Source organism: Sciurus carolinensis, chromosome X (assembly GCF_902686445.1).
Source record: "Sciurus carolinensis chromosome X, mSciCar1.2, whole genome shotgun sequence".
NCBI classification, from domain to species: domain Eukaryota; kingdom Metazoa; phylum Chordata; class Mammalia; order Rodentia; family Sciuridae; genus Sciurus; species Sciurus carolinensis.
This window is the reverse complement of record NC_062232.1, coordinates 66517789-66533758: the sequence shown is the minus strand read 5'-3', so window position 1 is coordinate 66533758 and position 15970 is coordinate 66517789. Positions and strand designations below refer to the sequence as shown.

The window sequence follows — 15970 nt, the reverse complement described above, 5'->3', positions numbered from 1 at the left end:
AAAAAAGACATGGTTAATAATACTATATTATTTATGTGAAATTTGATAAAAGCAGATTATAAGGGTCCTCTCTCTCGCTCTGTCTCTCTCACACACAAACACACACACACAAATGCTAATTTTGGGTGGTGATTGGATGTCTTAATTAATTTGTGTTAATCATTACACAGTCTATACCTATTACATGCCATCACATTGTATTCCTTGAAAAATACTATGAAATTTTTATTTACCATTAGATATTTTTAAAGGAGGACTAAAGTCTGTGAGGAAAGAAAGAAATAATAGTTAAAATATGAATATAGAGCTTGTGAGAAGTCAGAATAGAAAACCGTAGATTGGGAGTTATCTACCTGTTAAATGGTTTGAAACTATTGCAATAAATTTTCCCTCAAGAAAAACGAGTGTGAAGCCTAGAGGATGGTTTCATGAATGAGGGGGCCTTTAAACAAAAGCATTTCAGAAAGCTCACAAGTGACTGTTGAGTAAGGAGATTTATATTTTCTCTTCAGTACTTGGGAATCTCCTACTTTCTCTAAAATTTCAATTATTTCACATGTGATTTCTGCTTTATTCATTATATAATTAGTCAGAATATTAATCCTGAAGATCAGAGGGATTGGGCACCTATTTTAATATTTTCTCTTCTGGGCCAGATTCCAGATATTGAGTTTTTATCTTACTGTTTTCTTCCTTATTATCATTTTGCTATTTCTGTCCTCATATCATTGAACCAAGAACAGAATAATTGTTGTGATTTGTTGATTAAGAAAGCTTATCCCTAGAAATGTTCTGTCTGGCTTCAGTGATTCTTATGATCAGCTTGGTCATTGTGTCCCTATAACTGGGAACTCCTATCATGTTCCTCCTCAATTTACTATTTATGAGGCTTAGCAAGCCTTCCTCTAAATCCTAAATGCTGTTAATCTTTAATGGCTTCCTCAGGTTTATGTGGGAAGATAGGACAGGAGGGTATTTTAATGTCTCTGGCAGCACTGTTTCACTTTGCAGTTTCCCATTACTTGAATGTCATCTAATTTTTGTATTAATCTTTATAACATGAAGATTAAGCATAGGTGCCAAATCAATATTCCTTTCTTCATTGTTCTCCTGATTGGACAGAATATATGACAGTAAGTAAAGTATCTGAGGGGAAAACAAATCTTACCACTTGCTTAAACATGTCTTGGTTTGAACAGCATTGCTTAGGCCTAGAGCCTTAGTCCTTCAGAGTAAGAACGAGACTAACAGGTGAGTCATGTTATTATCATCTACCAGAATGAGACTGGGCTTATATGACCATCACTTCAATTTCTACAGAAATAGATATTTTCTCTGTACCAGTAGCTGTTTACTTTTTTCCACCTAGTGCATCATAAAGATGCAACAGTAACAGAGGCGAGCTTGGCTGTGATTCTTTCCAGGGATTTGGGAGCTTATCAGAATCTCCAGGGGTACTTATAATTCAAAAAAGTCCCCCAGGTGTGATTCTGATTTGCTTCCTTTTCCTCCTCCTCCTTGAGAGTCACTGTTTCATTAGAAGTTTCAGCATTAATTGGCACATTTATTAGTGTCTTTTCCTTGCAAAGTTGGACTCCCTAATTCCCATATTTCCCCTTTGAGTTGTCCCCTTGATTCTTTTGAATACCATAGCTTCTGAAACCAATGCCTGCACGTCACCAGTGGTGTAACTATCACCAGACCAGCCCTCTTAGTGTTTGGAAATCTACAAAATAAGGAGGTTTACACAAGCTTGAGGGTGAGGTTTAGTTGTATTTTTTATTTTTTTAAATAGGAGCCCTTTGCAAAAGCAAACCTAGGATTTATGTTAACATCACGCCCCTCTCAGTTTAATTCCAGCATTTTATGATGAATTTAAAGTGAAGACCTGGATGTCTACCATCCAGTTTCTATAATTAACATTTTGAAATGCTTGCTCGTTCACACAACTCCTCAAATACTCTTCCCTTTATTCATCTGTTAATTCATCATCTTTATGCATTTCATAGTAAATTGCAGGTATCAATAAAATTCTCCCTTAACACTTCACTATGGTTATCATACAGTAGTATTTTTTTTCTAGTGTTTTTCTTTTGATGTAACATTTACAGTGAAATGTCCAAATCTTAAGTGTTCATTACCTGAGTTTTAACAAATATTAAATCTGTATAACCCAAATCCCTATAAAAATTTAACAATTTAGACCCTCTTTGTTTCTGCTCACATTATGTCCTTTTGAATTTCTGTGGTCTCTGAGTGAAAAGCAAGAAAAAATTTTGTCAGTGCTTATAGGACAAATAGAGATCACTACATGTAATGACTTATTAGATTTCTCTTCTCCATTGCCTGAAGTACTTTGTTTTTCAAATCCCTTATGAATGTTTCAGAACAGGAGACCAAATGATAAACTTATCTTTTCAGTTTTTAAACAATTATTTTGGAAAATATCTAAGTATAATGTCTTGTATCTATTTATTTTGTAATACTAGTTTAATGAAATGTGAGGAAGTATGGATGCAGCCAGAAGAGGGAAAGAAAAAGGAATTGGAGACAAGATGGGAAAATCATTTTAAGTATTAATATAATAAAACAAATGATATTTAATATGTACTTGTTTAAAACATATATATTATGCAAATAAAACATTACTAGACATCATAGCCTATCCTGACAAAAGCATTATGCCAGCAAAGCGTAATCTGCCTTTGGGAAATACAAACAAAATTTCTCTCACTATTAATCTTGAGTGTTCATCATTTTAATTTTAATGCCTTTATGCCAGGTAAATATCACTCATTTTGCCTATTTTAGAACAGTTGAGTATATTTTTATATTCACCAGTATATTTAAAATATGGTATGATTTTGAAATTGTTTTCTTGCCTTTTATGAGGAATATCATATATTTCAAATAAAATAGTTCTGGCCCCAAAAGGAAAAGCTATGACAAAAGTAAATTGATATTTCCATAAAAAAAGATATAGCAAACACATAGTCATTTGCATATAGTTCCTGAAATATTGCATACTGGCTTTGTCAGTGCTGGTAAGTCCATTTCAAGGATGTCACCCTTAGTCCATTAGTTTGGATAATGAGCCCTATAAAGTACATTTATAACTTGTGGCACTGCAAGGAGATGGATTCTAATTTTCATCCTTTTATCTAGACACATTGAAAGAAGGTCAATGGAGGGTTCTATATGATTCATTGTCCCAACACATACCAGATGACAGAGACCTGATAATGTCCATGCATAAGTGTTTTCCTTATTTGGAAACAGCACTTGAAAGAAATCTTTCTATGATCATCCTTTGAAGTAAAGTGGAAACAGTATTAAAAGAAGCTATATCACCCTTTTTTCTGTTTTAAAACATTATCAAATGCATGACCAGATAGCTATTCTTGAACAAAAGAGAAAGCATCACTTAACAGAAAAATAAAAGCCTTTAGTGGCTTTTACAGACTGTGAGTTATATAACAAGATATTTAATCAACATTTCTCTTCTTCTTTTCTTAGAACTGTTAAAGGGGGGAAAGGCCCATTTTCTAAACAAAGAAAAAGCTTCCTAACATATAGAAATCTTATAATTACACACTAATGGTTTTTCTAACTTGTTTACTGATGATAATTAAAATATATATTTAAGTTGTATTCCATGTATATCTTATAAAAGATGTCAAAATAGCCACAAAAATACATATTCTATAATTCATTGTCAGTTTTGTATCAGAAAATGTAGAATTATAGGCAATTATGTAATCTTCACAAGGTTTTATATTCAAAACCAGTAGATGATTTTTTTCATTTTCTTAATAACTAAATGATTAATGTAAACATTTTTGGTATGCTTATTTTCTTTATAGATGTAAAGCAATTATAGATCAGTTTGGTCAGAGAATAATCTCTAAGCATTTCCTCGTGGAGGACAGTTACTTTTCTGAGAACACATGTTCACGTGTGCAATACAGGTAAGGCACCCCTCTACCCACAAGAAAAGGGAAGGTGAAACTTAATGCTGTGTAATTACGTTGACATTTCTCTAGGATTCCATCCTTCAGGTAACATGCAAGGTGTAGCAAAGCTAAGTTATATTCAGTATCTTACCTTTCTTCTCTTATAGAGTCTGGTTTGGGTGATCTCAGCATAAGTTCAACTCTTCATTTCAGCTGGGGTTTGTCTGTAGGTCATATACTTTTATTTCATGAGCCAAGAAAAGATTAAAGCAGAACTTGACTTGGTTTTGGGAGGCAACACTTTTATCCTGACTTGAATCTTTGAAACAAACCTTCTGGTGTTTATAGAACTATGAATGTTACTTTTTCATGAAATCTGAATCACTGCTTACTCTTTTTGCATTACAGGCAGATCTCCAGGGCAGTTCTGATTACAGATAGATCTGTACTAAAATCAGATTCAGATCAACAGGTAAATTCAGTTCTATATTTTCAAAATAAAAGTTGTATATGTTAATATGGAAAACATAATTCTTTGATATACATGGTGAATTCTTGCTATAGTCAAACTAATGAATATCCACTTCTTCACAAAGTTTCCTCTTTTGTAGTGAGAACATTTAAGATCTACTCTTAGCATATTTTAAGTGTACAGTGTAGTATTATTAACTATAGCTCCTATTGTGTACATTAGATCTCTCAAACTTCTTCCTGCTTGATAGAAAGTCTTCTCTCCTTCAACCAAGTCTCCCATACCACCTACCCCCCAGCCTCTAGCAACTACCATTCTACTGTCTGCTTTTATGAATTTGACTTTTTTAGATTCCACATATGAGATAATATAGCATCTGTGCCTGGTTTATTTCACTTACCTTAATGTCCTGGTGATTCATCCATGTTGTAGTATACAACAGGATTTCTGTTCTAAAGAGAGAATATATGGAATAAATGGATTATATGAATATATATTATATAAGATTATAATTATATAAGCATATTACATATACTTATATAACATATAATATTTTATATAATATATATACTTCTGTACTCTGTATTTTAGTTATTCATTGACATACACTGAGGTCATTTCCATATATTGCCTGCTAGGAATAATACTGGAATGAACATGGGAGTGCAGATATCTCTTTAAGATGCTGATTTCATTTCTTTACATATATACCCAGAGGCAGGATTGCTGGATCATACAAATTGTTTCATAACTTTTTGTGGAACCTCCATACTATTTTCCATAATGGCTATATTAACTTACATTTCCACCAGCAGTGTAAAAGCATTCCCTTTAGTCCATATTCTCATCAACACTTGATACCTATTGTCTCTTCTATACAGCCTTCCTAACAAGTTTGAGGTGTTATCTCACAGTCTAGTACTTTTTTATAACATTTTGTAATTTAATCTACATGGCAATATGTATATATCAATATTGGTAAAAATATATCAAGCCATGTATAATATTTTAATATATTTTTAAAATATATAATAACAATAATGTAATAACCTTGATTTCTTAAGTTATTCTACCAGAATAAATAATTTCTTCCTGTATAACAGAGTTATTCTAGGAAAATTCAACATGGTCTTCATTTTTACAACTTTCTATGAAATTGAAAATGTATTGTTAAGAGGAAGAAAAAGAAAACCCTTGGAGAATACATTTAAAAACCTTAGCAAAAAAGACTTTACAGTAGACAACCCTGTAGTAATAATGGAAAGCCCATCATTGGATTTCATATGATTTAATTTCAGTACCCATTCTCGGTTACAATATTTCCTCACCACTAGTGTTCAATTCAGTACCTCTTTACTTCATATCCTTGACTCTGTAGGAACATCTTTCTGCCTGTCATTTTTTGACAGTCTGATTACTTAAATTCAAGGGGCATATCCCCTTTTCCCTCTAACCATATTTTATGGTGACATAAAATCAGTTTATTCAGAAGGTATTACTGTCAGATCTAATGCTACTGCTAAAAATAGGCTCCTAAAGCTCCTTAAGTTGGAAGCATCCTATTATATAAAACAGTGCTTGAGTAGAGAAGTCAATTAATGGCCCCAGTTGTTATTGCTAATAAAATGAACATTATATGAACAGACATCAAATATGTTATACATATAAGCATAAATACTACTTTTATTTAATCATTCAGCAAACAACAAGTACCTTTTACCTGTCAGCCAGTGTGCTGGGTTCTGAGGAGATAGTGGTCACCTGATAGCATCTCTCCCCTCAAATAGCATACAGTTTGGCGGATACAGATACAGACAAGTAAGTAGCAAGTACAGTTTGGTGTGACAAGTGTGAGCAAAAGTATATACAAAGAATGGTATCAGCAGCTATTATATCACTTACCACAGTGGACTTTCACTGCTGGTTGCTTGACTGTATCTCCCATTAAGCAGTGAGACATCAAACACTGTGGAATAACTAAATGATGACAAAAACATGACCATAATTGGAAAAGTATCTTTAGGACTCCACCAAGATGTAAGAACAACTTTTAGTTCCTGTAACTATCATATGTTTTCCTGAGATACAATCAGTAAACTTACTGAACTCTGAGAACTTGAGTCTTTCAAACCTCATAGAGATTATAAAAGCCATTTTAAGAGAACTCCCTCAACTTTTTAATACCACTTCCATAAAATGTATGTTGACTCCAGTCTATTCATTCTATCATGGATAGTAGCAAAGGGAGTGAAAAGGAACATAGAGATATCTTGAGCCCCAAATGCACATCAAGTAAAATGGACATGATTATTGAAATAATTTCTAGAATTAGAATTCATTGTAATTGTTTTCTCAGTGGGTTATCAATATGACATTTCCAGTCATAATATGAGCATAAAACTTTTATGGAAAAGTACAAATGGGGCTTTCCCTTCTGGCAAGCATTTCCTACATGGGGGGATATAATTTCCTTAGAGTGAGAATTAACATTGAATTTTCAGCTTTACAAAGAAACATTGATCCAATGGTCCTTTAAAGTCTTTTAAATATAAAACCATATAACATATCCCTAGTGCCTAGACAGCATACTACATATCAGTAACCAGTTCTTAATAATTTCACATTTTATTTTTGATTCTGAATTTCTGGTTTTATTAATGAAGTCCTACAATTAATTTGAAATCATTCATTTGAAACATTTTCTTATATTTTTAGTTTCCATATTTCATTGTCCTTGGGACTAGTAATATATTTAATTATTAGTGCTCTGTAACTCCTATTTGAAGCCATTATTAATAATCAAAATCAAGTGACATGTTCTGTCTTCAAACACCAAAGTGCATATATTTCAAAAGTAAAAGTTACTGGCTGGGGATATAGCTCAGTTGGTAGAGTGCTTGTCTCGAAAGCACAAGGCCCTGGGTTCAATCCCCAGCACCAAAAAAAAAAAGTAAAAGTTACAATTGCATCCTTGAAAATAACAGTTGAAGAATTTAATAAATATTAAAGATTTGAACAATTGTTCAAAATTATATGAACACAACATACGATAAAGTATAAATAATGCAGAAATTAAATATCCAGACAAATAATACACATTTCAAATTCTATTTGAAAATTAAATCCTTACAAGAAAATTTTTTTAAATATCAAGGGATGTTTAGAAGTTTGGAAGTCAGCACTCTAATGATAGAAAAATGCAAATGAGGTATAAGAGCTGTTTCTGATATTTTCTTTTTGCTCTTCAGATTTCCATTTTGATAGTTCCAGCAGAGGAACCAGGAAGTTTTGCTGTTCGGGTCATTGAGTTATGTTCTTCAACGATGACATGCATGAAAGGCACCTGTAAGCATATTAGTTGGGTTATTTGTGTTTCATGTTTGTTTAAGGAGTAAGGGCAGTAGGCACTGTTGCAGTTGCCTGATTTTATTTCTGGAGATTTTCTTCCTTTTTTATTCACAATACTTATTCACATAATATAAAGTCATACAGTAAGGCATTTCATACCTTACTCTTGTCTCAAAACATTTCAATGACTAAATCTTCTCAGGCATAATTGTCTAGTTCTCCAGAGAAGGGATTTCTGTGACTTTACAATTCCTTCTGTAATTTTTCTTAAGCCTGTTGAATACTTTCACAAAATTTGTTTTCTGGGCTGCTTGGTTTCTTCTTTACTTCCTGCTTTAGCTCTTCAGGCTTCTGTAACAAAATACCTTAGACAGGGTAATTTATACCAGCAACAGTGTGTCTGGTAAGGGCCTGTTTCTCACAGGTGGCACCTTTGTGTGTTCTCAAATGATAGAAGGGGCCTAGGAGAACCTTTGGACCCCTTTTAAAAAGTTTTATTACTTGTCAGATTTATTTTATATGATACATAAATGCAACTATTGAACATACCCATGAAATATATATTCTATGATTTTTAAATCAAGTTAATATCTACTTCTTAAAACATTTACCATTCCTTGTTGGTGAAAACTTTCAAAATAATTTTTTCTAGGATCTAAAATGTATAATACAGTATCGTTTTTTATAGTCACCCTATTATGTATTCACATAGAAGAACTTCTTGTTCCTGTCTAGTTATAACATGGTACCCATTGATCAACCTTTCTTCATGCCTTCCTCCCTGCTATTTTCCCAGTATCTGGTAACCACCATTCTACTCTCAATTTCTATGAGATCAACATTTTTAGATTGCACATGAGTGAGGTCACATGGTATGCATCTTTCTGTGCATGGCTTATTTCACTTAACATAATAATCTCTGGTTCTTTCCATGTTGTTACAGATGACAGAATTTCATTCTCTTTATGGATGAATAGTATTCCAGTGTGTATTTGTACCACTTTTTAAAATCTGTTCATCAGTTGATATACACGTAGGTTGTTTCCATTTCTTGGCTATTGTGATTAGTGCTGCAATCAGCATGGGAGTGCACATGTCTTTTCAGCATACTATTTCATTTCCTTTGGCTACGTAACCAGTAGTGAGATTGCTGGATCATATGACAGTTCTATTTTTAATTTTTTTCAGTAATCTTCATACTGTTTTCCATAGTGATTGTACTAATTTACCTTTACACCAACAATGTTTAAGAGTTACCCTTTCTCTACATCATTGCCAGCATTTGCTAGAGTTTTTGTTTTTGTAAATTCTTCTTTGATAATAGCCATTTTGAGTGGACAGAGTTGATATTTCATGTGTTGTGACTGTTATTTCTGTGATGGCTAGTGATTTTTTTCATGTACTTGTTGTCCATTTGTATTCTCTTGAGAAAAAATTTATTCAGGTTATTTGTCCACTATTTAATCTGTATTTTTGTTTGTTGGTTTTGAAATTGAGTTTTTGGAATTCCTGACATTTTCTGATCTCAACCCCTTGTTAGATGAATAATTTGCAAAGATTTTCTCCTTTTTTTGTAGATTGTCTCTTCATTCTGTTGATTGATTCTTTTGCTGTGTAAAACATTTTAGTTTGACATAATCCTATTTGTCTCATTTTATTTTTGTTGCCTGTGCATTTGTTGTCTTAGCCAAAAAATCCATGTGAATTCCAGTGTCTGGAAGTGTATCCCATATATTTTATTCCAATAATTTGTACTTTCAGGTCTTTACATTTTTAATCCCTTTTGAGTTGTTTCTTATAACTGCTAAGAGAGCTCCAGTTCCATTCCTCTACATTTTTTTTGTACTTCAGATTGAACCCAGGTGCATTTAACCACAATATCCCCAGCACTTTGTTGTTGTTGTTATTTTTTTATTTTAAGATAGGCTCACTAAATTGCTGAGGCTAACCTGAAATTTGTGACCTTCCTGCCTCAACCTCCCAAGCTTCTGGGATTACATTCATGTGCCACTGTGCCTGGCTCTTCTGCATCTTTATATTCAATTTTCCCAGCACCAGTTATTGAAAGACTGCCTTCTGCAGTGTGTGTTCTTAGCACTATTGTCTAAAATCCAGTTGGCTGTAAATATTTTGGTTTACTTCTTGGATCTTTATTCTGTTGCATTAGTCTATGTGTCCATCTTTTATGCCAATACCATGTTGCTTTGATGACTACAGCTTTGTAGTATATTTTGAAGTCAGGTAAGGTAAAATGGTGCTCCTGCTTTGTTTGTTTGTTGTTGTTTGTTTGTTTGTTGGCTCAAATGGCTTTGTCTCTTTCGGATTTTTCGTGGTTCCATATTAATCAATTTCTGGGTCTCTAAAGAATGACTTTGATAATTCAATAGAGTCTGCTTTGAATCTGTAGATTGCTTTGCGTTGTATGAGCATTTTATCAATATTATTTCAATTCATGAACACAAAATATCATCCATTCTTTAGTGTCCTCTTCCTCTTCATTTTCTTTCATCAAGGTTCTATCATTTTTGTTGTACACATATTTCAACTCTTTGTTAAATTCATTCCTAGGTATTTTAACTTTTGTAGCTATTGCAAATGGGATTGCTTTCTTGATTTCTATGTCTGATAACTGGCTATTGACATGTAACTTCACTACTGATATGTATCCTGCAACTCTGATGAATTTAGTATTACTTCTGATAGTTTGTTGATAGAGTTTGGGGGAAATATATACGTATATATACATATATATGTATATACATATATATACATATATGTATATATATATGAATGATTGTGTCATCTGCAAAAAGTGACAGTTTGACTTCTTTTCCAATTTAGGTACCTTTACTTTTTTCTCCGCCCGATTTCTCTGGCAAGGCCTTGCAGAAATATGTTGAATGAAAGTAGCAAAAGTTGATATCCTTACCTTATTCCATATCTTAGGGAGGAAGCTTTCAGCTTTTCCTCTTTTAATATAATGACATTGGCTTAGTATGAATATCCTTTTTTATGTTGAGGTGTGTTGTTTTTAAACTTCACTTGTGCTGTGTATTTATCAGGATGGGATGTTAAATTTTATCAGATGCCTTTTCTGCATTATTGAGATGATCATGTAATTTTTATCCTTCATTCTGTTAATGTGTGTATAAAACTATCCTTGTATCTGTGAAATTAATCCCACTTGATCATGGTGTATAAAAATATTTTTAATGTACTTTTAGATTCAGTTTGCTAATATTTTTTGGAGAAATTTTGCTTCTATGTTCATCGAACATATTGGCCTGTGGTTTTCTTTCCTTCTTTGTTGACCTTAGCTAGTTTTGTTATCATAGTAATGCTGGCCATAATGAATGCATTTGGAAGAATTCCTTCATGGGTAAAAATTTTTAACTAATTTTGTATCGTGAGCAATTAATATGTTGGTTTTCGTGTGTGTGTGTGTGTGTGTGTGTGTGTGCGTGCGCGTGTACATACATACACACATGCACAAATATGTGCATTTACTGAACGTCAGTTCATAGGAAATGAATTCCAAAGAGATTATACCAGAGTAGTAACAGCAGTAGTTCTATCCAAATAGTTGCAATACATGCAACCAAATTGTAGGATTTTATTTTATTGCCCTTAATATTCTGATTTCTCTACAATAGGAATTTTCCTCACCTTTTTTAATTGGTGCATTATAATTGTACATAATATTGGGATTTGTTGTTCACGTGCAAAATTAAACAATGTAATTTGGCCACTGTCCCTCCCCTAATCTTTCCTGCTCCCTTCCATCTTCCCACCCCCTGGTCCCTTTCCTCTATTCTGCTGATCTCCCTTTGCTTTTCATGTGATCACCCCTACCTTTCTTTTCCTTTTTCCTCTCTATGTTTCACATATGAGAGAAAATTGACCTTCTGTGTTTTGCTTATTTCACTAAGCATAATCAAGTCCTATCCATTTCCCTCGAAATGACAGAATTTGTTTTTCTTTATGGTTGAATAAAACTCCTACAATAGAATATGAAACAGACATTTATGCCATAAGTATAAGGAGTCATATCAGCAAAATTTGTTATTGTGTGATCAAAATTTGATGTACCCTAAATTTCTTACTATTTTCATATTGATTATGTATAATCTAATCGACCATTTTGTTTGTTTATTTCTGTCTTCTACAATATATAAATATCTCAAGTGGTAATTAAATTTAACCATTTTGCTCTTTTTACTTAATTTCTATCAAATCTTCCCACCTTATTAAATACTTCCTGAAATTTAAAACATTTTCAGAATTGCCTGTAACATACTAACTGATAAACCATCTTAAGTCAGTCCTTCCTCGACCCCTTCCTTGTTTGTCATTTGTATTCTGTTCCTGCTTAATTTATTTACTTACGTGTATTTCTAAATTCTCCCACCCCAAACATTTTCTTCCACTCAGTGAATTTAGAAAGATTTAAGAAAAGTCTTGCTACTGGTTGAAAAGAACAAACCGTACCCTCTTCTGTTCCAAAGTTATATGTAGCATATATGTTACCTTCACATTTTCTAAGCATTATTGTAATATTTTAAACATCCCTTGTAAATTGTTTAATTTCCATATGGTCTCTAATTGACATTTATGTATTTATCTTAGTGACTTTCTCATGTGAGTTATATTTATTCATGGAATCACTATAAAGTGGTCAAAGAACTTCCATCATATCATTAAATTCTTCAGGGTGCAATTTGTGACAAGAAATGGTGGAAGAGTATTTCTGCCCTGTCCAAATATAGGAGATCACCACTTTGAAGTGTATTCCTTGGCCACATCTGTTAAAGCAATTCGTGATGAGACAAACTCATTCAGCTGGGTAAGTGGAACCTAAAACTACTCTTTAGGTCATCTTTAGGCCAGATTCAAATAAAACTGAAAGAGGTAGCAAGATCCTTTACTGAAGTTCATAGGGTGATATGTATCTTTGAAATATATATAATAATAGCTATTATTGAGAATTTTCTGGTGGCCACTAATTATTTTATATGATTCTTAATCCTATGAAGTAGGCACTATTAGTTCCATATTGACAGATTTATCAAGCTGAAGCTCAGAGAGTTTAATTACATTGTCTATGATCACACACCTTAGTAAGTGGCATATCTGAGATTCAAACAATTACTTCTGATTCAGGGCCCACACAGACCACCACTATGCTAGTGCTGAAATTTTTAAAAGTAATAGTGTTTCCCAGCTTTAAATTTTTTTAGTCATAAATCATAAACTTTGTGCCAACACTAGAATTATAAGATTCTTCTTGTCTAACAATAAAGAAAATATTCTGACATTCTGTGATGATAGTCATTCAGCAAATATTTTTTGAACTTCCACTAAATATTGTGCCAGTACTTATAAATGAATTAGAATGATTGCAAAGATTCAGTGTTATAAAGCAATTTACAATGTCTGGCAAAGAGTAAGCGTATAATAAATGGCAGCTTCTATTTATAACAGGAAGAATAGTAAAAATGTACTACTAACATACTGGGTTACAGATATTAAATATAGCAAAATATTATTCATTTTAATATTACCATGTTTTTCCTTGCCTTCGGGTTTTTGCACATATTGTTCCTTTACCCAAGAGTGATCTTGCCCAACCAGTTAAATGCTTGTTTATCCTTTAGATCCTAATTCACATGTTACCACCTTTCCAAGCCACTCCCTGAATCATTCATACAGTTTTTAGACTTTTGCTTCTTTGTTTAGATGGAACCCTGCAATTTCTTCTAGGTTAACATTTATTCCATCTTAAAAATAATGATATATACCAGACATTAAGTACTTACTCTGAGCATGCACATGGTCAATTCAGTTTTTTCTTCACAACTCTGAGGTAGGTCCATTTTCTTTTCTGTTATTCAAATTAGGAAACTGAGGCACAGAGAAGGTAAATAATTTCTCCAGGGGTTATGGATGAGAGACACAGAATTTGAGTGCAGGCAATCAGGTCCTAAAACCTCCACTTGTACTCATACTCTACTGCTTCTCAGAGCAATCACAACATGATTATCTTTGCATTTCTAGTCCAGAAGTATTTAGAACATGGCTTACCATTTCTATTCCTAGAACTTAAGCAAGTACTTTTTTAGCATCATTGTGTAAAAGAAAACAAACCACACTCAAAGTCTTGTTTCTTCTTTTTTCCTTCATGAGGATTAAGTTTTACTTATTTTTAATTGGCAAATAATAGTTGTATGTATTTATAGGAAATATTGATATTTGATTTATGTTTACCTCAAAACTGTTACAAGAACAGTTTTCAAAAGTTTTTACAAAGAAACAGTGGTAAGTGTCTGTGGCAGTGGATTTGTTAATTAGCTTGATTTAATCATTCCCACTATAAACACACATCTTGTTTTTAAAGTAACATTTTATAACTTTAATGTTAGAGACTGAAGTTTCTGGGAAACCTGTCCACTATCAATGCAAAACAAAGAATTTTAAACACACTTTCTTTGTATGTCATAAAAATGAAAAGAATAATTATTTTTTTTAATTCCCATACCTAATTTTTTGGTAATCAGTTCTCGCTTGACATTGTAGTAAATTAATGAGACTATGGGGGGGGTGGCTGGGGCTGTAGCTCAGTGGCAGAGCTCTTGCATAGCAAATGTGAGGCACTTACATCTCGATCCTTAGCATCACATAAAAATAAATAATAAATAATAAAATAAAGTAATTATAAAAACAAGAATATGGGTATTATACCTACACATAAGTCTACAGAATTACCTCATTAGGTATTTAACTTTCAATAAGTTTTTAATTTATTGTCTCTTGGTTTCTTATTAGAAATTTCTAATTCTTCATTAGCTATTAGCCTAAATTGTTTTGAAAGGTCCAATAATGGTTGAAAACCCTCAGTGGTACACATTTTCCATGTGTGGAGAAAGTCACCAGTCTTGCATACACGTTTGGTAGTGTATGACAATATTGTAAGCAAAATAACGACGATACTTTTTCTTCTAAAGCCTTATTCTACTACAACTTTCTCACTTGCCTCTTCTGTGATTAAATTGTTTCCATGATCTTATTATAGCCTAATGAATTTATTAATATAAACCAGTAGTATAGACAAATAGACTGGCTTTGTTTTTGTTTGTTTTGTTTTGTTTTTGTTTTTGTTATTTTTAAATTTCACTGGGCTTATACCAAGAAGATTGACTGGAAGAGATAAATTTGAACTCATTAGTTATATTTTGCCTTGTTCCAGAGAAAAGAGAAGTTCATAATCATTTTAAGTCTTTTATGCATTCATTCTATAATAATGTGTTATTTTAAACTAGCTAATAATTATAATAGGGTTAGTGTTTGATTGTAATATATAGCAAGATTTAAGAAAGACACTGAGATAGAAACTGACATTTTTATCATTCAGTTGCTTTTATAACTTAATTAATGTTTGGCTTCTTTTTGTCCTCTTTTACTAGTGTTCTGGGCCTGTTCACAGACATTCAGGAACAATTTGTAACTTGGACATCAAAGGTCTTTAATGGTTTATTTTCCTACTGCTGCCCTAATTGAGCATCATTGATGTCACAACTAGTTCCAAGTTGTTCTGTTCTTGGTCTGTTTTCTAAACAAAATGATTCTGATAATATCACAGAGGCTTTAACCTACCTTTCCCTTTCTCTTGATTTTTTTTTTAGTCAGAAAAAAGATTTAGAAGTTACTGTGATTATTTTATATATTCAAACCTGTTCCCAGCTCATTTTTTTTCCTCTTTTGAAACTCCCCGATTACAGACAAATCACTTACTTTAGAATGTTATTCAATCATCCTTTTTGCAGACTACATCTAAATTTCTTGTAAGGGTTTTGTTTTCCTCCAAAACCTTTTCAAATAAAGCACATTCTAAACTTAAGAGAGCATGTTTTTAGAATTTACATAATTGTTACTTTACAGTAATTAGAAACACATTTGCATTACTTTAAGGTCAAGCACCAAAAGTTGAAAATTCTGAATATGATTACTAGTGGTATAGGATCCCACCTTTTGAATCCTGCCTTATGAATTTCCCATATTTATATAATTATGATGTTAAACTGTGAATGATCATCCATTTGCTCATGATTTGTAAAAATCAAAAAATAAAATAGTATTTAGGAAGAATATAATCTCAGTGTTGTACAAGTTTATGTTTTTAGATTAGTAACTAAATGAGTTT

The 15970-nt window shown here is 32.4% G+C and overlaps 1 protein-coding gene across 2 annotated transcripts in view; it reads left to right on the top strand.

The window, feature by feature from the left end:
• Chm (CHM Rab escort protein) overlaps positions 1-15970 on the top strand; it is a 166703-nt gene that overhangs the window by 116385 nt on the left and 34348 nt on the right. For both annotated transcript variants that reach the window (XM_047536712.1, XM_047536711.1), the window contains exons 10-12: positions 3864-3968; positions 4362-4425; positions 7674-7770. In XM_047536712.1, the coding sequence (XP_047392668.1) occupies positions 3864-3968; positions 4362-4425; positions 7674-7770 (266 nt within the window). The remainder of the gene's footprint in view (positions 1-3863; positions 3969-4361; positions 4426-7673; positions 7771-15970) is intronic.